This window comes from Bos indicus, chromosome 14, assembly GCF_029378745.1.
Source record: "Bos indicus isolate NIAB-ARS_2022 breed Sahiwal x Tharparkar chromosome 14, NIAB-ARS_B.indTharparkar_mat_pri_1.0, whole genome shotgun sequence".
Lineage (NCBI taxonomy): Eukaryota > Metazoa > Chordata > Mammalia > Artiodactyla > Bovidae > Bos > Bos indicus.
Window position 1 is genome coordinate 26,545,246 of NC_091773.1, and position 24,278 is coordinate 26,569,523.

Consider the following 24,278-nt stretch of genomic DNA (forward strand, 5'->3'; position numbering starts at 1 on the left):
ATGAAGAGAATACAACCTCACACAGATAGTTGGGGAATGGAGGACCTCATGGACCCTTCAGGAGTCTCAGGGACTCCCAGGGGTCCAGGTCAGTGTAAGCACCACTACCTTAGGGCAATTAGGACTTAATTCTTCACTGAACCCCAGTTGAGAAAACCCAAAAGGTTTAGGACGACAAACAGCATAACTCTAAATTAGTAAATGAAATGGAAAATACAGGGAATTTTACTGCCACGTGCCTCTGGTCTTTTTTTTTCTTCCTAATCTTGCAGTCTTACTGTCTCACCTGTCACCTTTAATGCCATTACTGAAGGAAGGTACCTTGAAGAATATTCAGTCTCACAGACTGGATTCTCAAGAATGCTGAGCGAATTTCTGGAGGCTGTTGTGAGACCTAGGTTTCCTCATGTTTCCTATGTGCCACACAGTCATCCCAAAATGGGAAACCCTAAATCTGTCTTGCTCTGTTCCAGAATCATACATGGGACTCTGTGTTTTTATGCTTTCTTGTTTCCTCTTTCTGCAGTGCAAATTTATGCATTCACCATTTCTTAGTGTTTCCCCCACCCCCAACCTGTAGCATCTCATAACTTTCAGGATTTATGTTCTGTCAAGCAACGAGACTTCAAAACTGCATAGAAAAAAGAAAGTAAAATATGAAAACTCCCTTCTTTCCTAGGGATTTTAATTAATGATCTCTAACCAAAAGGAAATTTTTCTACTTCTGTATTAATAGTTTCTCTTCTTTTCCAGAAGTGATTGTTTTACAGAAACCAGTTGGCTTCCTTAGCTAATAAAACATTTTTGTGCAACCCAAATCCTTCACTGTAGTGTGAACTAAACTATTTACTATTCTTTAATATGTTTTTCATACATTGTGCCTTGCATAAATGCTTTGCTTGAGGTCACTCTACATTAATGTCTCCCTCCCACCTGTGTCTCACGTTTTTCTTACATGACAGTGTTAAAAGAATCTGAAGTCAGCACTTACATCCTCTTAAGTCTTTTTGCAAAGTAAATATGCTTAGATTTGTTAAAGCATCCAACATCTCTTCTTTGCTAGATCTTTGCAACCTTTGTTTTTCTTCTCAGAATCTTCTTAAGTTTCTATATGAAATTCCCTTAAAAAACCTAGAATTAAATAGTCCTGGTTGACTTTTTCTCCATCCTTGCTGTTGACACTAAGACAGCCTAAAAATTACTGTGATGCTTGTTAATCCTGCTGTCATCCAAACCAGTAGTCTTCCTCTTGCATGTAAACTTCAGAATCTTTTTCCTTGATAACAGCAGTCCTTGATCATAGGTCTAGATTTTTAAGTTGAGTAAAGTACCTGAGATTCCATGTTTGGGCCCTGGACAGCTCAGTTGGCTACTTAGAAATCCTTTTTTCTTTTTGGCTCTCAGCTGTGTTCCATGTAACTAGAGTTGTAAGATAAATGACTAACAGTGAAACTAAAAGGTATTACTGTAGTATTGATTCTCACAAATTTTAATTTTCTAACATTATTGGCTGTTTGGGATCATTCAAGGTGACGTATTTGAGTGTCTGCTCTAAGTAAACTTCAGTATTCTGAATTGGGCTATCCCTCAAGGAGATCTAAGGAGGAGAAAAAGATAAGCATGTGAGTAGTGTGTTCATTCTATCTAATCAATAGTATTAGACCCAAATGATCACATGAAGTTGCTTTTGGATTTGTGAGGGGAAAAGGCTAAGTATAGGTTCTGGTGGACAAGCTTGCTCTCTTGTGAGAGGATTATGGAGCTTGAACTGGTCCTCAGAGGGAATAGATATTGGGGAAGTAGAAAGAGGAGAAAAATTTTCAGACAAAGAGTTAAAACAGAGGCACAGAAGCAGGAATATTCAGAATATGGATAGAATACCAGTAGGAAAAAAAATGGCTGTAAGACTTTTATTGAATAATAATATAAAACTCTAGAGAAACAAATAGAAATCAGATGCCCAAGAGGTTAGGATTTACATTCAGGGTAAAGATTTTTGAATAATACTAGCTTGATGCGTGTAGAGTTGTATATTAATGGAGGTAACAGAAGAGGAGGAGGTTTTGATTTGCATTTCTCTGATAATGAGTGATGTTGAGCATCTTTTCATGTGTTTGTTAGCCATCTGTATGTCTTCTTTGGAGAAATGTCTATTTAGTTCTTTGGCCCATTTTTTGATTGGGTCATTTATTTTTCTGGAGTTGAGCTGTAGGAGTTGCTTGTATATTTTTGAGATTAGTTGTTTGTCAGTTGCTTCATTTGCTGTTATTTTCTCCCATTCTGAAGGCTGTCTTTTCACCTTGCTAAACTGGAGCCTTTTATACAGAGTGAAGTAAGCCAGAAGGAAAAACACCAATACAGTATACTAACACATATATATGGAATTTAGAAAGATGGTAACAATAACCCTGTGTACGAGACAGCAAAAGAGACACTGATGTATAGAACAGTCTTATGGACTCTGTGGGAGAGGGAGAGGGTGGGAAGATTTGGGAGAATGGCATTGAAACATGTAAAATATCATGCATGAAACTAGATGCCAGTCCAGGTTCGATGCAGGATACTGGATGCTTGGGGCTAGTGCACTGGGACGACCCAGAGGGATGGTATGGGGAGGGAGGAGGGAGGAGGGTTCAGGATGGGGAACACATGTATACCTGTGGCGGATTCATTTTGATATTTGGCAAAACTAATACAATTATGTAAAGTTTAAAAATAAAATTTAAAAAATAAATTAATTAATTAAAAGAAAAAGAAGAGGAGGAGGAGTTAAATTACCAAACGGGTTACTACAAAAATTGTTATCAATGGAAAGGCACATAGAGAAGCCAATTTGGGGGAATCTTTATATCCTTAGCTGCTATTAGGAGTCCCTTTCTACAAATAATGCTATATCTTGTTCAATTTCAAACTTCTAAAATCTCTTTAAGCCACCATCTTATAGTGAAGAGGATGAAAAATATCTATATATCATAAATTGATTTTCTTTTCACTTAAAACATATCAGTTGATCATAGTTCGAACAGGTTTATATTAAAGTGTTTTTTAAAGACTAGATTATTTTGCTTCAGTATGATCAAGATAATTAACTATTGGGCTAGCTTTCCGCAATTAGTTGTTTAGTAGGCCAGGGTATGGAATGTTGTTCCTACAAGTCAGGTCTCAAAAAACTTCTGAATACTGATCTTTGCTTATTACAAAGTAATCATAGATTTTAAGATGCATAGCTGTGCTCATAACAATCACTTGGAATGTTGTCGTTTTTTTGCTTGAATTTTTGTTTGATTTTGTAATTATGGCAAGATCCAGATTCAGTGGATTTAGTATAAAGTGATGCATAATATACATTATTTCCATATTGCAACATGTTTGTTCTTTGTAAAACAATTCAGGAGGAATGGGAATGATATACAGATATGTGCTTTTCCTAAGTTTGTTTCCGTTTTACTATTTCTTATTTGAACTATAAACCCTGAAGTTTTAGATCTCAGAATAGTTCTTCTGTATGGTCTGTAGCAATGCACAGTTAACCCTTGAACAGTGTGGGGTTAGGGTTGACAACCCTCCACGGTCAAAAATCTGGATATATAGTTGGCCCTTCTCCATGGTTCTTCCTATCCCTGGTTCTTCCATGTCTGTGGATTTAACCAACCTCAGACTATTCCACATATAAGTGGACCCACACAGTTCAAAACCATGTTGTTCAGGGGTCAACTATATTCATTTTAATTCATCCCACAAAAGATCCCACCAAGATCAGTTTAAAGAACTTTTACGTTTGCTCTTTGTATAGACTTGGGAGATAGAAGAGCTCTAAACGTGATTTTTGTCTTGAACACATAAAATACTTACCTTTTTTTTATTGTTTACCACATAATCCTTCCTTGGTATATATCATTCACAGTGAAGTAAATCTGTTAAAAATCTAGTCCTTAGTTTTCCCATGCTAAGCAGTTAAAAGAGGAAATTCCCATGAGGTTTGCCTTTTGAACTTGGATTTGAGAGAATTTTTTTTGAAAGCTGTGTCCCAATAAATTATGTAAAAATAATTATAAGTAGTTTCATACTTCCAGCTAGTATCTAGTGTTTTAACCTCAAACTCTGTGAAATGAGCTGGCTCTTTTTACAGCCCTTTGATGTGATGGCTTTCTCAGTATCTAATTTATCGCAAGACATAGTGCCAGAATTACTTTCAAGTTACCAAAAGAAGGTCTCATTCTTTAGTTTCCACTGGGAGGAGTTCTTTTTTACTGCATCTTAGTATGTCAAGACCTACCGATGTCCACTCATTTAGGTGGACGTCAGTATGGATGTGACAGCAGGATAGAGTGATAATCGTTTGGTGCATTTGCCTGAGACATTAGAATTCAGCTTTCTCTGCATGTCTGGTGTGTGCCAGACCCAGTGCTAGGCCCTGGGAGGATAGGAAGAACCACAGTAACAGCACTTGAGTATTACTACTAGAACAGGGCAGAACCTGAGCTGTCTGTGTGCATTCTGAGGGTGGGAAGGACTGAATATTTACGCTGGAAGATCAGAACTCAGAATGCAAGGAGTTAGTAGATTTTTAATTAAAAAATTATGTAAACAGGCTTTGTTATGTACTTAATTTACATGCCATTTTTTTCTCAAAGGTTGAAATGATTAAAAATGAAAAATTATTTTCGATAAGAACTGCCTCAGTTTTAAACCCAGAGGCAAAAGGCATATCCCACACCAGCCTCTTAAAGAGCAGAACACTAGTGCCACTAGTAGCGGAGAGAGATTAACTGTATCTCTGAGGTCTGTTTTCACAAGTGTGTGTTAAGATGACTTTCATGTCCTCTTGCCTTTTGACAAGCATTATATATCAAATACAGAGAAAATTGATTAAGTGTAGAGAAAAGAATTTCATAAATTCAGAGCCATTTTCTGTTTTTCATAATAAAATGATTGCTCAAAGAATTCCATCTGATCATTGTTGAAAGCTCACTGCAGTTTATGATATAACTGATAAAATCTGCATCCTTGGCCTTCCAACAACCTTTACACCAGCAGATGGTGGGCGTAAAGATGTCATTCATCATTTATTTACAATGGACTTTATTTATTCTAGTGTCAACAGCTGCCCCAGGGAGTGGGTTATTGAATTCAAATGTGAGGCTCTGGGTTATTTGCTTCCTTTCAAATTTGTCTTCAGAGCTTAGTTGCTAGGAGTCCATTCTGTGTTCTAATAATGATTCATGTATTGTGAAGCCATTCAGTAAATTGGGTTGTCAGGGATTGCCAAAAAAGGTTTCGAGGTCTTGTTTTGGGGGGTGGGGGGTGTGGATTGCATGTGCGTCTGGTTGACTTGAGCAGTAGTGGTATTAATGTGACTTTTTCCTAAGACTGGTGAAGTTAGGATTTCTTCTTTTCCTTAATGTACTCATTCTCTCCCTGTCCATGTATTCCACATATGAATAATAAGAAAACGTAGAGAGGACTGCTTATTAAAGGGAACTCTCAACCTTTTCTTCTCTCCTCACAGGCAGGGCAAGAGTCCTTCCGTTCCATCACACGGTCATATTACAGAGGAGCAGCAGGGGCTTTGCTAGTGTATGATATTACAAGGTGAGAACTTGCAGATTGTTTGGCTCAGTGGTCAATGCAGAGAATTTTTCTAAGTATCAGTAGTATAAGTATAACTTTGCCTTTATGTCCTGACTGCTTGCCTTTAAAACCTGTGTATCTTGAATTAAATTTAAATTTCCTACAGAAATCTGTAACTGAGTTTCTCTCTTATATAAATAAGCATCCCAAGTTGATCAGTTTGGTTGGTAATGATATTTATACATTGGAATTTCCTGAAGTGAGGTTACATTTAATTCTTAAACTGAACTATAGTCATTGAGCTGTGACTCCAGATATTGTACTTAAAATCTGTTTCTTGTTTCATTGCATATGGCTAAAAATAATCTTTAATGGAATGTATACTGTTCATTGTACAGCACTAGGGAAAATACTTTGAAAATAGTCATCGGATTATCACTTATGTTTAGGAGAGACACATTCAACCACTTGACAACCTGGTTAGAAGATGCCCGCCAGCATTCCAATTCCAACATGGTCATTATGCTTATTGGAAATAAAAGGTAAAAAGACTATATCTTTAAATCTTTATTGCATAATTGTGAAGACTGGATAGCTGTTTATGTGGTAACTGTTAAAGTGCCTGTCTTGTACATTGTCCAAAATGTAAGTTATTGATTTCTTAAATTATGAAATTTTTAGAATATTAAGAGGTTTCTTTTGGTTTTTAAAATACAGATCATAAGCTTTATTGGAATTTATTATTATTTGAAATAGTTTTTGTTGGAAGCTGTATTTTAAAGAATATTTTTATGCCATTTTATCTGATTGAAAGTGAAAGTGAATCCACTCAGTTGTGCCCGACTCTTTGCAACACCATGGACTGTAGCCTTTTACGCTTCTCTGTCCATGGATTTTCAGTCAAGAATACTGGAGTGGGTTGCCATTTCCTTCTCCAGGAGATCTTCCAGACCCAGGGATTGAACCTGGGTCTCCTGAATTGTAGGCAGATGCTTTACCGTCTGAGCCACCAGATCTGATAAGTAATTTAAAATAAAACCCACTGATTTGTTTGGTGGCTAGGTTCATTATTATCCAAAATACTTGGCAGTGGAAATAAGAATCTATGCAGAACCCAGAAAAACATTTTTCCCTTTTTCAATTATTTAATATGTATTATATGAATTAATGCAATACATGGATTAATCAGGTGTATTTCTACTTGAAGGCCGAAGCACTTTTATTAATAATATTGTTTAATAGATACCATATTTAGTACTTTTAAGCTTACCTCTAGGACTTACATATTAGTGTCATCTTAATATTGTTTTTACAATCTTATTTTACTTTATATTTCTAGATACTATAATTGCAGTGAATGTCCTTGGGTTTATGTTTTAAATGATAGTATAATACATCAGAAAAGTTTCTTGACCATAGTTTCTATAAAGTTTAAGAGTATAGGAAAGTTTTCACTAATTTAGTAGAAAATTACAGTGGTAACAATTAAAACTATTATTTTTAAATTGGCAGATACAGAATTCATTCATTCTTCAGGTTTATAAAATAGTATTAAAAGATAATATTTTAAGAAAAGTAAAAGCATGACTGTTATATGGTAATGAACACAACAAAGCTTTTATTTATTTCATCCATTAATGAGGGAACCAGTAAGATAATACAGTTGTTTCGAAAGAGAACTCAAAATACCACACGTTGATAATCAAATAAGGAATGCTGAAATGAATTTACAGATGGATACAAAACTGAACAAAATTCACAGACTGATAGCTGTATTCCACCAGGGCTCAGCTTGCATGTCCATGGACAAGAATTACTTGCATTAGTATCTGTTTTTCATAAGTTAGTTTCTCTTTACTATATCTACAATCCTTGAAAACTTGAGGGGTGCAGTTAAAGCAGTGCTTAGAGGGAGATTATAACACAAAACACTTGTATTAGGGAAGAGTTTCAAATCAGAAACCTGAACTTTACCTTAAGATTAAAACTAGAAAGATAAGAGCAATTTAAGCCTAAGGTAAACAAAAATAAATAAGGAGGTTAATAAAAAGAAAACCAGTAAAACTAAAAGCTAGCTCTTGAGAAGACTGAGAAAAGAAGATACATTATTAATATTGGGAATAAAAGAGTATCATCACCACAGATCCTTTAGATATTAAAGGGATAGTGAGAGAGTAGTGTAAACAAATGGACTGGGGAGATGTTGGTCAAAGGAGTGCAGACTTGTAGTTAGAAGATGAGTAAGTTCTGGGTTCCTCATGTACAGCACTGTGATTATAGTTAACAGTACTGCACTGTGTACCAGGTGCTGTGAAAGGAGATCTTAAACATTCTTAGCATAAAATAAAATGATACATGATGTGATGGAAGTGTTAGCTGATGCTACAGTGGTAGTCATATTGTGTTATATAAATGCTTCAAATCAACACATTGTGTCCCTTAAACTTACAGTGTTATAAGTCAGCTGTGTCTCAAAAAATAAGTAATCCTTAAACAATTTAAAAAATATATTTTTTTCACAGCTGTTTGATTTCCCAGTTCTAACTGTAGTTACCATAGTCTTTGTAAACTTCCTCTATTAGATGACTGCCTTCTTATCTGTAGAATCTTTTAGTCCAAAAAATAAATCTAAATAAATGGAGAGATATACCATGTTCATGGATTGGAAAATAAATATTTTTAAGATGTCAGCTTTTCCCAAATTGATCTGCAGATTCATTGTAATCCCAATCAAAATGCTTCAGTCTTTTTTAAGCAGGTAGAAATTGACAAGCTGATTTAAAAATTTTTTTGAAAATGTGAAAGTCATAGAATAGCTAATATTGGAGGATTTGCTGGTTTCAGTAAAGTGACTTCAAGATTTATTGTAAAACTACTGTAATAAGTCTGATATTGGCATAGATAGACATAGATCAGTGAAACAGAGTGAGAAATCAGAAGTCAATCTATATGTATATAGTTTGTTTTTTGATAAAGATGCCATGGTTCAGTAGGGGAAGAGGTAATCTTTTCTTCAAATGGTGCTGGAACAATTGTATAGCCATGTGCAAAAAATTAACCTTGATCCTTACCTCACACCATATACAAAAATTAACTGGAAATGGATTATAGACCTCAATGTAAGAGCTAAAGGTATTAAAAAAAAAAAACTCTAGAAGAAAGCATAGAAATTTTAGGGATTCTGGTTTTGTCAAACATTACTTACATAGAGAATGATCAACTTAACAAGTATTGTCAAGGATTTAGAGGAAATTGAAACTCTCTTACTGCTGGTGGGAAAATAAAATCATACGATGATTTTGCAAAACAATTTAGGAGTTTCTTTAGAAAATAAACACACATTTGTTATACCACTTAGCTATTTCACTCTTAAGTATTTACCCGAGAAAAAAGATGAAAAAGGAGACATGTTATGTTGTTCCATTTATATAAAACCCTAGCAGATGCAGACTATTCTTTAGTAGCAGAAAGCAGATCATTAGTTGCCTAGGGCACAGGGGAAGGAAAAGGTGAATTACAGTGGGGAATGGTGGCTTCACAGGGTATACACATATCAAACTCATCAAGTTTTCTATTAAATGTGTGTTTTTTTAATGTTAGTTATATTGCTATAAAGCTGTTTTTAAAAAAGTAACATAACAAGTAAATATTATACTGAGTAGATTAAATTTTTTTTAGTGTTATTTTAATTGAGGTTTGCTGTTAAGAGAACATACAGTTGTCCCTCCGTATCCATGGGGGATTGATTCTGTCATTCCCCTCAAATATCAAAATTCTTTTAAGATTAAGGCTATTGGAGGGAAGCTTTGGTCTTTGTATTCAGTAATATGGAAGTATTCATACTACCATTCAGTGGTGATGTGTGAAATAATAAGAGGAGAATATTTGAGGAACAAAGAAAATTTTCACACTTTTATCTTACCAGTGTTTTTCTTGTGTCTAAAACGAGACTGGGGCAGCTTGTTGTTTAGTTAGTAAGTCATGTCCGACTCTCTTGGGACCCCATGGACTATAGCCCACCAGGCTCCTCTGTCCATGGGATTTGCCAGGCAAGAACACTGGAGTGGGTTGCTATTTCCTTCTCCAGGGGATCATCTTCCCAATCCAGGGAGCGAACCCTGCATTGGCAGGCCAGCTTTTTACCACTGAGCCACCAGGGAAGCCACTTAGGTGGCTTAAATTTGGTTGCTGCCTGTAGTTGAGTTGTGAAAAGCAAGAGCAAAATATAGTGTATACCAAACATGTTTCTAATGATTGTAGAAGGGTAGTTCTTTAGGATACACTAGCTGTGGAAAGACATTTTAGGGAAGAAACTAAGAAAAAAAAAAAGTATGACATTTAAAGAGTGAATGGGCAATGAACAGAGATAAATGGGATTATTATCAGATAAGGGGAATTGGGGTAAACCTGGAGACAGAGAGTAAGCCATTTTTGAGTTAGGTGAATTAAGCTGTAGGGAGCCAGTGGAACCATTTGAGAAAGATAGTGACCTAGTCAGAATGACAGATGACATAGATTTTTCTTAACTGTGGCATTTGACATTGATTATACAAGAAATTAGAAAGCAGAGTATAAAGATGAAAGTTTTTAATAGTTAAAGGATTAGAATACCCTAAACAAGAAAGCATAAATTAAGAAAATGGTTTAGGAAAGAAAGATACTTAAGTAGTAAAAGTGATTTGAGTGGGTTTAATGGGATGAAAAGTCGAAGACAACAATATGATTTTATGCCTGGAAAACTGAAGAAATGAGTGCTAAAACAGAACTGAACACTGAAGTGCCACTTTCTTTCGTTCCAGCAACCTCTTATATGTACACATCCTTAACCCTCTGCTAATATAACATTTGTAAATGTAGACATCATCAGAGATACTGGTAGGGAAAACTTGTGAGTAACTTGAAATATCCCCAAATAAGGGATTATTTAAATGAAACGTGGCATATACAAACATTCAGAAACGTAAGATCATGGCATCTGGTCCCATCACTTCATGGCAAATAGATGGGGAAACAGTGGCTGACTTTATTTTTCTGGGCTCCAAAATCACTGCAGATGGTGATTGCAGCCATGAAATTAAAAGACACTCCTTGGAAGGAAAGTTATGACCAACCTCGACAACATATTAAAAAGCAGAGACATTACTTTGCCAACAAAGGTCCATCTAGTCAAGGCTATGGTTTTTCCAGTGGTCATGTATGGATGTGAGAGTTGGACTATAAAGAAAGCTGATCACCGAAGAATTGATGCTTTTGAACTATGGTGTTGGAAAAGACTCTTGAGAGTCCCTTTTGATCCCACCAGTCCATCCTAAAGGAGATCAGTCTTCGATGTTCATTGGAAGGACTGATGTTGAAGCTGAAACTCCAATACCTTGGCCACCTGAAGCGAAGAGCTGACTCATTGGAAAAGACCCTGATGCTGGGAAAGATTGAGGGCAGGAGGAGAAGGGGACGACAGAGGATGAGATGGCTGGATGGCATCACCGACTTAATGGACATGGGTTTGGGGGGACTCTGGGAGTTGGTGATGGACAGGGAGGCCTGGCATGCTGCGGTTCATGAGATCGCACGAGTAGGACACGACTGAGCAACTGAACTGAACTGATACACATAAAATGGGATGAAGGGCAGTTAAGGGAAAGTATTTGCTTGAAGATTTTGTGTAATTTAAGGCTAATTTCAGATAACAAGAGTCTTAAGGATGATTGTCAGATAAGGGAGCTGAATTTCAGTAGCACATTGCCGTATCACTGTTGAGGGTGTACCCCAACCGTTATTTTTTATTCCTGCTAGAATATAAGCTCCATGAGGTGGCCGGGGTGGGTGGGGGGGAAGTGTTTTATGTCTGATTTGATGAGTGGTCTGTCCCCATATCCTGGAAATGGCTTCGCACACAGGAGGGCCCCAGATTTCAGTTAGATAGATTATCTTCATCCAGTTATTCAGACGGAGTTTAATTTTTTTTTTTAACAATAAAACATACTTGAAGAAGAGACAGCTACTTTTTACCCCTGCCTTAACTAATAATACAATTCCAGTATGATAAAAATGAATACCGTACTTTTGTCCAAAATTTCTAAATTAGACTTCTATTTTTCTCTCTCTTCTTTCATTAACAGTTTTATTGGGAATTAAACCAACTAGGATAAATAATTAATGTTTCAGTAGTACTTTGAATTTTATCAGTCAACTTTCTGTAGTTTCTGAGGATTGTGTGACTAATTTTTAATCATATTCAGACTCTGAGTCTGGCTGAAGGATGAGGAGTCTAGTGTAATTTTGCTCTCTCATTATGTTGAGTAAGACAGTTCCCTTCTTTCGGAACCTGCTGTACTCAAAGGTGGAATTTGAGGCTTGATGTTCCCTTTGAGTTTCTCTGGTTTTAGCATTCTAGGACTCTAACTTAGAATCTTTCTGCTTGGATTGTTAGTTCTTTGAAGCTCAGCAGTGTGCACTTTGACTTTCATAATATGAAGGATAATGCAGTTGATTATTAATGTGTGGAAAAATTAATTGGAAAAATGGTCAGCATAACTTTGAGTCTAATTGTACTGTGATGGTTGATAACTGAGCCCTTTCTTTCCCATGTTCAGTGATTTAGAATCTAGAAGAGAAGTAAAAAAAGAAGAAGGTGAAGCTTTTGCACGAGAACACGGACTTATCTTCATGGAAACTTCTGCTAAGACTGCTTCTAATGTAGAAGAGGTAAATAAAAGGCCTTTTAAAAATGTTTATCATTCTACATAATAGCAATCATTTGTTAATCATTTGTTGGTTATACTCCATAAGCTTTTTACACACAGATAGTTGTTGAAAGTAGAAAATTTCTTTCCTTTGAAATACCTTGTAACATTCATGTTATATCAGATTCTTAAATTATATTCTGACCCTTCTCTTGAAGTCAGAATGATTTAACAGATATATACTTTGTATATACTTTCCCTAAAATCTTCTTTAATGTGGCTGAAGAGGGAAAAAAAAGAACAGTAATGAAATTTGGAAGTGTTTCAAGACACTAAACATTTGTAGCTGTTTGCATCCACTTCCGCTTAAATAGAGGAAGCATTATTGCTGTGTAACATTATATACAACATGGGAAATTCTGCCATATTTAATAACTAAGATTTGTGGTATCTCAATTATTTCTGTTGTCAGCCTGAACTGTGGAAGTTTTCTGAACACACCATATTTTTCTGTGCTTTGTGTATGTGGGATATGGCATTTATTTACTACACGTGCAGGAGTAGGCAGTTAATCCTCTCTAAGGTAAATGTATGACTACACTCTAGTTCATAAAAAGGAGAAATGAGACTTAAGAAAATATGTAGTTTGTACAGAGTAATGCTGCAGTTTCCGCCTTCTGCATAAGAATTTTAAAAGCAGCTGCAGAAAGGGATTCTGCAAATGATTGGAGAAGCACTTGCTTTAAGGATAGGGGTCCTAGGCCACAGCTAGCACTGTGCCTTCCACATAGTAAACAGTGAGTACATATTGATTAGGAATAATACTCGTCTAATTACCTGTTGAACTCGGAAGTTGACCATAGTAGTTCAGCAGCATTGGTATTTTCACTGAAGAATTCTTGGGTAAGATATCCTGTTCATCTCCACTTAGTGAGGTGCTCTGTGATTGTCCTTAATATGTTTCTTACAGGCTCCAGCTAATGCTTTACCTGTGTTACCAATTAATTGCAACTTGAAGACATATGAAAATGTTTTACTTTACACAGCAAACCCAGAGAGAAATCCATTCTGTCCTCTTGTTTAACTTAAAATAGACAGAAAGTTGCCTGTTTCAGTGATGCATTCCTTTCCTAGAGGTGTTGGATTTGAAACTGGAGGGGCTAGTGTGTTGTGGTGGTTTCAAGACATATGAAACATGTTCTTATTGATTATTAACAGTGTATTTTCTGTTGATTTTGAGAACCTTAAAACCAGAACTGTCTGTATTTTATGAAAGAGCTGTCCTATGAAGTCAAATGACAAGACAGCCACTACCGGAAAGTAATTCTGAATTTCTCGTTTTAACTCTGAAGCCTTTGTGTTCATTTTCTTATTTTTAACAAGTCACAGTAGGTATTTATTTATAAGTAAAAAATTACTGTTCATTTGACTGAACATTTAAATGAAGTATATTTCATTAATGTTTTGGCAGCATTATTACAAAAATTCTGTATCTGTGGTTAATAATGAAAATAATTGTTTAAATTTGATCAGGGCAGGAATTGTCCATACTCTTGAGAGAACAGCACTTTTCTTAATCACGTAAATTAATTTGCCTCTCAGAAGCGAAGGATATTAAGAGATAATCTTTTTAAATTCCATTTTTAAAGGATTCATAGATAAGCATTGCATAATATAACATGTGAGATCTTACCTAAGAGCTAAAAATGTTTCATGACAAAATAAGAAGATGGAAGTCCATTCTATGATCCAAAGGAAATCAAACTTGAATCTGTACACAACTTAGAAACTAATTGAACATGGAAATAATAACCAAAGGACTCCTGCATCTGGGAACATGGAGTAGACTGACTTCCCACCTGCTTTTCCTAATGAGTACGACTAAAACTCTGAGCATTATATGTAAAACAATTATAAGAAGACAGAAGGGTGGCAAGAAGAAGGCCAACCAGCTAGAGACCCTGGGATCTGAGGAATGATGCAGCAGGGGTTCCCTTGGTTTATTTTTGCCTCATATACCTCAGATTGGGTTCGAGAGTAAGTGGCAATCCAGAAAGTTGTGTTGTTTTTCTGTTTTGTTCCTTCCAGAAGATGTAAGTACATGGCATAAAGGCATACAGCTCACAAAGGAAGGAATAAGTTGTTTATATTTGTGGATGATATGATTATCTCTGTAGAAATCCCAGGAATTTGTTCTTGTTCAGTCTCTCAGTCGTGTCCGATTCTTTGTGACCCCCTGGACTGCAGCATGCCAGGTTCCCTTGTCCTTCACTATCTCCCTGAATTTGCTCAAACTCATGTCCCTTTTTTCATTGATGCCATCCAACTATCTCCTGCTCATCCCCTTCTCCTGCCTTCACCTGTCCATTGTTACATGTCTGGTTCTAACTGTTGTTTCTTGACCTGCATACAGGTTTCTCAGGAAGCAGGTAAGATGGTCTGGTATTCCTGTCTCTTTAGGGGTTTTCCACAGTCAGAGGCTTTAGCATAGTCAGTGAAGCAGAAGTACGTGTTTGTCTGTAATTCCCTTGCTTTCTGTGATCCAACAGATGTTGGCAATTTGATCTCTGGTAGCTCTGGTTCCTCTGCTTTTTCTAAATCCAGCTTGTACATCTGGAAGTTCTCTGTTCATGTACTGTTGAAGTCTAGCTTGAAGGATTTTTAGCATTACCTTGCTAGCATGTGAAATGAATACACTTGGGTGGTAGTTTGAACATTCTTTGACATTGCCCTTCTTTGGGATTGGAATGAAAACTAACCTTTTCCAGTCCTCTGGCCAAGGGATTTACAAAATAAATTAGAGCTAGTAAGTTAGTTCAGCAAGTTCATAGTATACAAGTACTGCATCTCAAACTCTTTTGTTGACCATGATGGCCACTCCATTTCTTCTAAGGGATTCCTGCCCGCAGTAGTAGATATAATGGTCATCTGAGTTAAATTTACCCATTCCAGTCCATTTCAGTTCTTTGATTCCTAGAATGTCGACATTCACTCTTGCCATCTCTTGTTTAGAGATGGCACTTCCAATTTGCCTTGATTCATGGACCTGACATTCCAGGTTCCTATGCAATATTGCTCTTTACAGCATTGGACCTTGCTTCTATCACCAGTCACATCCACAGCTGGGTACTGTTTTTGCTTTGGCTCCATCCCTTCATTCTTTCTGGAGTTATTTCTCCACTGATCTCCAGTAGCATATTGGGCACCTACTGACCTGGGGAGTTTCTCTTTCAGTATCCTATCACTTTGCCTTTTCATACTGTTCATGGGGTTCTTAAGGCAAGAATACTGAAGTGGTTTGCCATTCCCTTCTCCAGTGGACCACATTCTGTCAAATCTCTCCACCATTACCCACCTGTCTTGGGTTGCCCCACGGGCATGGTTTAGTTTCATTGAGTTAGACAAGGCTGTGGTCCTAGTGTGATTAGATTGACTAGTTTTCTGTGATTATGGTTTCAGTGTGTCTGCCCTCTGATGCCCTCTTGCAACACCTACCGTCTTACTTGGGTTTTTCTTACCTTGGGCGTGGGGTATCTCTTCACGGCTGCTCCAGCAAGTGCAGCCATTGCTCCTTACCTTGGACGAGGGGTATCTCCTCACCACCCCACTTCCTGACCTTCAATGTGGGATAGCTCCTCTAGGCCCTCCTGCGCCCATGCAGCCATGGCTCCTTGGACGTGGGGTTGCTCCTTCGCGCTGCCGCCCTTGGCCTCGGGCTTGGGGACGTTGGGTAGCTCCTCCCGGCCACTGCCCCTGGCCTCAAACGCTGGGTCTAGGAATCCAAGTCTATGCCCAACCAGTAATGCTGAAGAAGCTGAAGTTGAATGGTTCTATGAAGACCTACAAGACCTTTTAGAACTAACACCCAAAAAAGATGTCCTTTTCATTATAGGGGACTGGAATGCAAAAGTAGGAAGTCAAGAAACACCTGGAGTAACAGGCAAATTTGACCTTGGAATACGGAATGAACCAGGGCAAAGACTAATAGAGTTTTGCCAATACAATGCACTGGTCATAACAAACACCCTCTTCCAACAACACAAGAGAAGACTTTACACATGGACATCACCAGATGGTCAACACCGAATCAGATTGATTATATTCTTTGCAGCCAAAGATGGAGAAGCTCTGTACAGTCAACAAAAACAAGACTGGGAGCTGACTGTGGCTCAGATCATGAACTCCTTATTGCCAAATTCAGGCTTAAATTGAAGAAAGTAGGGAAAACCACTAGACCACTCGGGTATGACCTAAATCAAATCCCTTATGATTATACAGTGGAAGTGAGAAATAGATTTAAGGGCCTAGATCTGATAGATAGAGTGCCTGATGAACTATGGAATGAGGTTCGTGACACTGTACAGGAGACGGGGATCAAGACCATTCCCATAGAAAAGAAATGCAAAAAAGCAAAATGGCTGTCTGGGGAGGCCTTACAAATAGCTGTAAAAAGGAGAGAAGCGAAAAGCAAAGGAGAAAAGGAAAGATATAAACATCTGAATGCAGAGTTCCAAAGAATAGCAAGAAGAGATAAGAAAGCCTTCTTCAGCAATCAATGCAAAGAAATAGAGGAAAACAACAGAATGGGAAAGACTAGGGATCTCTTCAAGAAAATCAGAGACACCAAAGGAACATTTCATGCAAAGATGAGCTCGATAAAGGACAGAAATGGTATGAACCTAACAGAAGCAGAAGATATTAAGAAGAGGTGGCAAGAATACACAGAAGAACTGTACAAAAAAGATCTTCATGACCCAGATAATCACGATGGTGTGATCACTGACCTAGAGCCAAACATCCTGGAACGTGAAGTCAAGTGGGCCTTAGAAAACATCACTACGAACAAAGCTAGTGGAGGTGATGGAATTCCAGTTGAGCTCCTTCAAATCCTGAAAGATGATGCTATAAAAGTGCTGCACTCAATATGCCAGCAAATTTGGAAAACTCAGCAGTGGCCATAGGACTGGAAAAGGTCAGTTTTCATTCCAATCCCAAAGAAAGGCAATGCCAAAGAATGCTCAAACTACCGCACAATTGCACTCATCTCACACGCTAGTAAAGTAATGCTCAAAATTCTCCAAGCCAGGCTTCAGCAATATGTGAACCGTGAACTTCCTGATGTTCAAGCTGGTTTTAGAAAAGGCAGAGGAACCAGAGATCAAATTGCCAACATCTGCTGGATCATGGAAAAAGCAAGAGAGTTCCAGAAAAACATCTATTTCTGCTTTATTGACTATGCCAAAGCCTTTGACTGTGTGGATCACAATAAACTGTGGAAAATTCTGAAAGAGATGGGAATACCAGACCACCTGACCTGCCTCTTGAGAAACCTGTATGCAGGTCAGGAAGCAACAGTTAGAACTGGACATGGAACAACAGACTGGTTCCAAATAGGAAAAGGAGTCCGTCAAGGCTGTATACTGTCACCCTGCTTATTTAACTTATATGCAGAGTACATCATGAGAAACACTGGGCTGGAAAAAGCACAAGCTGGAATCAAGATTGCCGGGAGAAATATCAATAACCTCAGATATGCAGATGACACCACCCTTATGGCAGAAAGTGAAGAGGCACTAAAAAGCCTCTTGATGAAAGTGAAAGTGGAGAGTGAAAAAGTTGGCTTAAAGCTCAACATTCAGAAAACGAAGATCATGGCATCCGGTCCCACCACTTCATGGGAAATAGATGGGGAAACGGTGGAAACAGTGTCAGACTTTATTTTTCTGGGCTCCAAAATCACTACAGATGGTGACTGCAGCCATGAAATTAAAAGACGCTTACTCCTTGAAAGGAAAGTTATGACCCACCTAGATAGCATATTCAAAAGCAGAGACATTACTTTGCCAACAAAGGTTCATCTAGTCAAGGCTATGGTTTTTCCTGTGGTCATGTATGGATGTAAGAGTTGGACTGTGAAGAAGGCTGAGCACTGAAGAATTGATGCTTTTGAACTGTGGTGTTGGAGAAGACTCTTGAGAGTCCCTTGGACTGCAAGGAGATCCAACCAGTCCATTCTGAAGGAGATCAGCCCTGGGGTTTCTTTTGAAGGACTGATGCTAAAGCTGAAACTCCAGTACTTTGGCCACCTCATGCGAAGAGTTGACTCATTGTAAAAGACTCTGATGCTGGGAGGAATTGGGGGCAGGAGGAGGAGGGGATGACAGAATGAGATGGCTGGATGGCATCACTGACTAGATGGACGTGAGTCTGGGTGAACTCTGGGAGATGGTGATGGACAGGGAGGCCTGGCGTGCTGCAATTCATGGGGTCGCAAAGAGTCGGACACGACTGAGCGACTGATCTGATCTGATCTGATTTGATAGTATACAAGGCATATTTTTAAAATCTACTGTAAACCCACTCCAGTGTTCTTGCCTGGAGAATCCCAGGGCGGGGGAGTCTGGTGGGCTTCCGTCTATGGGGTCGCACAGAGTCGGATACGACTGAAGTGACTTAATCAGTTAGCAATGTAGTCTTCTAGAATTTCTATATATAAATAAAGGCATTAAAAATAGAGACACTTTTTCCTGTCTATCCAAAAAGGTCACCGATTCCAAAAGTACGGTGTTACACCTGTTGATCTGCAGATTGGTCTTCTTACCCTTTCCTTTGTACATTGTGTTTTTTACTTAACAATCGACCCTTCCCTTTGTATGTTGTGTTTTTTACTTAACAATGGAGATCTTTACAGAAGATCTTCCTGTAGAGTAGTTTTGTTTCATTTTCCAGTATATAGTTTTTGTTTTGTATGATTTCCCTTTGATAATTTATTTAACCAGTTCTCTGTTGACTTGTTTCTGTTTTTTCATTTTTGTAACAGTGTTACAATGAAGTACCTTGTACATCTGGCATTTTGCCTGTATGCAAGTAAATAATTATGGAATAAATTCAGATGTGGTATTACTAATAAAAAAATAAATAAAAAAAAAAATAAAATCTACTGTATTTCCATATATCTACAATGAACACCAAAATTTAAAATACAGTATCATCTATAGTCACACAAAAAGGGGTCTTCTCTGGAGGCACAGTGGATAAGAATCCACCTGCCAATGCAGGGGACACAGATTTGATCCTTGGTCTGGGAAGATTGCATGTGCCATGGAGCAATTAAGTCTGTGTACCCCAACTATTGAGCCTGTGTTCTGGAGCCCGAGAGCTGCAACTGCTGAAGCCCATGGGCCTAGACCCTGTGCTCTGCCACAGAGAAGCCACTGCGGTGAGCAGCCTGCGCACCACACTCTGTTGCCTCATTCTTTTTCAGAGCTAGGTTCCCAATCTGACTTCAGCCATCACACCCGGGGTCTTGCTGGGACCTCCTAGTTGCCTCACCTAACAACTCCTTTTTCTTCTTACCTTTAACAGTCCCTGAAGGGTATGTGGTACTTCCGACCACTCAGTCTTCTGTAAACTTTCTTTTTTCTTAGCTCATGATATCATAATCTTCTTTTTATCTGTCCCTCCCAGACTCCTTTACTGTCTGTTATTTCCATGTTGAAATTATCACCTGAATCCAGGAATACCCTTCTTAGACTGTGTGTCCAGCTCCACTTTGACCGCTGCTGCCCCTTCTCTCCTCTAGTCTGTGAAGTCTGCTTTCCTGTATCCCAGAGCACCCCCCTTCCCTGCCTCTTTACACTCAGTTACTATGTGTTGCTCTCCACATGTGTATTACTATTTCTGCCTGTTAATTTAAGTATCTCTCCACACTGTCCTCTTCTATGATCGCTTCCTAACTGGACTCCCCATCTTCATTTTTCAGTCCTTCACACTCTTGCCTGTAACACCTTTCTAAAAAAGGAAAATTGAATGTCACCCTCCAGCTTTATTAAAACCCTCCAGTGGTTCCCCACCACTTCAGAATCAAACTCCTTGGCTTGGAAGACAGGCCCTTCATTTGCCAGTCCTTCCCTCCTCGCTCTTCATGTTAAAGTGGGAGTGCATCCACAGAAAGTTTTCTCAGCACTTGAAATGCCCTCTTGCCAACCTGAGCCTTCAATTATGTCATCGAGTCTCCTTGCCCCTCGTGGAATGCTGTGACACAGGACACACACACACACCCCGCCCCTTCCACCATCACCCACCATCCACACAGTCCCTCTTACGTGCTTGTTTCTCTGTGCTTATTCATTCCTGTGTCATTCTGGTCATGGCTTTATCTTCACACTCTCATGACTCTGTCATGACTCTTGTTTTTCGCACTGGGTCAACATAAGGACAGAATTCCTTGAAAACCTAGACCATCTTTTTATCTTGGCATCTCCAGATATCTAGCACAGTCTTTTCCCCACACAGTAGGTAAATGTGGATGGTTAAGTATTTCCTTAATTTCTTTAGCCCTTCTCCTCTCACTGCAGTCTTTAGTCAACTTCTGCTTTGGTCCCACTTGTTAATCTGTAGGTGGAATTCTGTCCAAAACCTTCTTTGCCCTAAGTGTTCTAAAACCTGTGAGATTCTTGAAAACACTGATGAATAGACTGGCTTATCGTTCGATTGGGAGCTCCCTCTGGTAGTTACCTGGAGTCTTTGTGGTTTGAAAGGGTTTTTTATAGACCCAGGAATAACTGCCTCAAAGATTACAGCAGGCGAGAGAAAGTACCCCTTCCCAGAAGCAGCAGGCCAACTTTCTAAAGATGTCCAAATGCTCTAGAAGTGATATATTTGTTTCTGTTAATTCCTACCTTGTTTTTCTCATTGTATTTCCTCTCTACACTAAAATTTATTTTTCTCAGAGTTGTAATTACCAAAACTTGACATTATTGCATTCCCTCTAGGACCCAAAGGTGATGGTGTTGTCAATGAAATATTGTCAAACTGTTGTCACTGTGTCAGATATTCTTCCCAGTCTCTTAGACATTTGATGGGTGATTTTTCCCTATATTCATCAGTTTTGCTTAAAGTTAAGATTGGAAATTTGTGGGAAACCAGGAAAAATACATAAATGTGAAAAAAATTGAGGCAAAAATTTAGTAATTAAAAATATCTTAAACTATTGAAAAATCAGGGCTGGAAATTCCTGACTTAGCTGCTAAAGTACTAAAGATAAGAGCCAAGATGATAACTGAAAACACAGCATGCTAATCCAGAGACAGGTTGTAGTAATCTGCCAGGACATCTAACCTGAAGGATCAGTGGATTTCTGTGTCTTGGGGGGAAGCATGTGACGATAAGATTTCAGTAACCAAGAAGACCAGTTTCAAGGCCTCTTGTTAATACTGGTGTCTGCTCCTGGTACTTGGAGATCTACAGACTGAATTCCAAATGAGATGACACCTTCCTTGCCTTGGGCTGTGTTGCAAGTGGCAGAACAGGTGTTTCGTAGAGCTGGAATGTGGGTGTAAACTGAGGGGTTTGCTGTCCCCTTAGGCCTGTACTCAGTGTCGTGAGTTCTACAGGGTCGTTCAGTTCACTTCAGTCGCTCAGTCATGTCCGACTGTTTTCGACCCCATGGACTGCAGCACACCAGGCTTCCCTATCCATCACCAACTCCCAGAGCTTACTCAGATTCATGTCCATTGAGTCAGTGATGCCATCTGACCATCTCATCCTCTCTTGTCCCCTTCTCCTCCTGCCTTCAGTCTTTCCCAGCATCAAGGTCTTTTCCAGTGAGTCAGTTCTTCGCATCAGGTTGCCAAAGTATTGAAGTTTCAGCTTCAGCATCAGTCCTTCCAGTGAATATTCAGGACTGATTTCCTTTCGGATTGACTGGTTTAATCTCCTTGCAGTCCACGGGACTCTCAAGAGTCTTCTCCAACACTACAGTTCAAAAGCATCAATTCTTTCGCGCTCAGCTTTCTTTATAATCCAACTCTCACATCAAGGACATGACTACTGGAAAAACCATAGCTTTGACTAGACAGACCGTTGTTGGCAAAATAGTGTCTTTACTTCTTAATATGCTGTCTAGGTTGGTCATAGCTTTTCTTCCAAGGAGCAAGTGTCTTTTAATTTCCTGGCTGCAGTCACCATCTGCAGTGATTTTGGACACCCCTCCCCCCCAAATAAAGTCTCTCACTGTTTCCCCATCTGATTGCCATGAAGTAATGGGGCTGGATGCCATGATCTTAGTTTTCTCAATGTTGAGCTTTAAGCCAACTTTTTCACTCTCCTCTTTCACTTTCGTCAAGAGGCTCTTTAATTCTTCTTCGCTTCTGCCATAAGGGTATTGTCATCTGCGAATCTGAGGTTATTGATAGTTCTCCCAGCAATCTTGATTCCAGCTTGTGCTTTATCCAGCCTGGCACTTCAAATGATGTACTCTCCACAGGGCTTTTCACTGTAAATCTGACCTGACCTTAGCAAGTTTCCAGCATCGTTCTAGGGGGGTTTAGTGTAATAAATGTTTACTGCCCCCTTCCAAAGATTAGAAGGTTTCTCCTCTTTCCCCCACTCCCCCCACCCCTCACCCCCCTGTTTGGCCATCATCCTAGGGAACTTCAGGAATGATCAGAACCAGACTAACTTTTCAAAGTTACATCCAATTTCTCTACTTCTAAACCAGGGGAGCTAGACATTTCTGAAGACAGTCATGCTGCTATGTGCATGTCACACACTTACACATTCACACAACTCTATAGATCACCAGCTCTCAAGGCTTTCCCATCAGCGGTAGAGTTCCATGTGTCTAAAATACACTTTGCATTCCCTCCTTAAAACCTGATTCACGATATACCCTTCCATCTCAGTCACTTAAGCCAAAAATGGAGTCATCCTTAAACATCTTATCATCTTATTCCTGTTCTTTATCAAGTCCTATTAATTTCTCAAGAGAAGATATTAAGTTTGATCTTTGCTTTCTATTCTGGTTGCCGCTGTTACAATTTGTCAGGCCTTCACCTCTTACCTTGATTATTGTCCTAAACTCCTTACTGGCCTTCCTGTCACCAGCCTTGCCTCCTCTTAACTCCTCCTCTAAATTACCCTCTGATTTTGTCCCCAGACTTCTTCACTTTTAAGAGTTCCCTGGGTACCTCTTTATCCTCATCTCCCATGGCTCACTGTCCCCAGCTTCCACGTTAACTAAGCTTAAAATCTGCCCCTCTGTCCAGGGTGGTCTTTCCTCCCCTGATTTTTCTAAAAAATGAGTGGGAGCTTACTTATCCTTCAGGCCTTCGTTCAAAGGGCTTTCTCTCTGGACAGTTTTTTGTTTTTGTTTTTTTTTTAACCAGTAGAAGCAGTCATGCCACATTACCCTTCTGAACAACTGTTGTGGAAGTTTCTGTGCTGTGTTCCAATCTTGGGTTTACATCTGTCCTGTGTTACCACATCCTTGAGATCAAAACATGCATGTACCTGAGGATGCGACTGCATGCTCAGTGCCTGGTATAATTCAGGTGTTCAGCATGCTTGTTGAATGGAAGAACTAAATTAACCACAGAATTAAATATATCTCTGTGTTATAAGTAACACAGAAACAAACTTAGCCATCCAAAACAACTTCTAGCTAGCTAAAAGGTCTTTTTAAGGATATGAGAAGTGTGTGCTTTTTATGTTTAGTTTTAATGGCCATGTAAGCAAAATAAATGAAAATTCCTTTGAGTTGTAGTGAAGATAAGAAATCGTAATAAAAAGAGGATAAATGTGGGCAGGATCTTCATCCTGCTTCTGTTCCAGTGTTGCCTGCCTGCTCTTGGGCAAGTCGTTTCTCCTTTTGCAGCTCAGTCTGTGGTGTTTGTACAGTGAGAATTATTACAGGTCAGTAGATCCAGCAGCTGTTCTGTCTTCTAATAGAACACAGGAAACTAGATGAAGGAAAGAAGAGCAGAATGGCTCTACTGTGGAATGGGGGCTGTGCCCTGGTTCTCCTGCCAGTGGCCGCCTCCTTCCTCACTCATCCCCCGAGGGGTGGCCCCTGCGGGGGGTGTCTGTGAAACACAGGAGTCATTGTGTGTGGGAGGCCTCTCCCCTTGAAGCGAAAGCAGACAGAATCAGTCACAGGATTTGAAGAAGCTTCGTGTGTAAACTGCCCCATCTTGAATTCTAGTCTGATATCCTTTTCACAAGACTGTCCTATCTCTGCATAAT

General features: G+C 38.9%; 1 protein-coding gene across 3 annotated transcripts in view; it reads left to right on the plus strand.

Moving 5' to 3' along the window:
• RAB2A (RAB2A, member RAS oncogene family) overlaps positions 1 to 24,278 on the plus strand; it is a 72,711-nt gene that overhangs the window by 38,967 nt on the left and 9,466 nt on the right. For 2 of the 3 annotated variants that reach the window (XM_070802569.1, XM_070802568.1), the window contains 3 exons: positions 5,510 to 5,592; positions 5,970 to 6,113; positions 12,165 to 12,276. In XM_070802569.1, coding sequence (XP_070658670.1) covers positions 5,510 to 5,592; positions 5,970 to 6,113; positions 12,165 to 12,276 — 339 coding nt within the window. The remainder of the gene's footprint in view (positions 1 to 5,509; positions 5,593 to 5,969; positions 6,114 to 12,164; positions 12,277 to 24,278) is intronic. The other variant, XM_070802570.1, reaches the window with a different exon arrangement.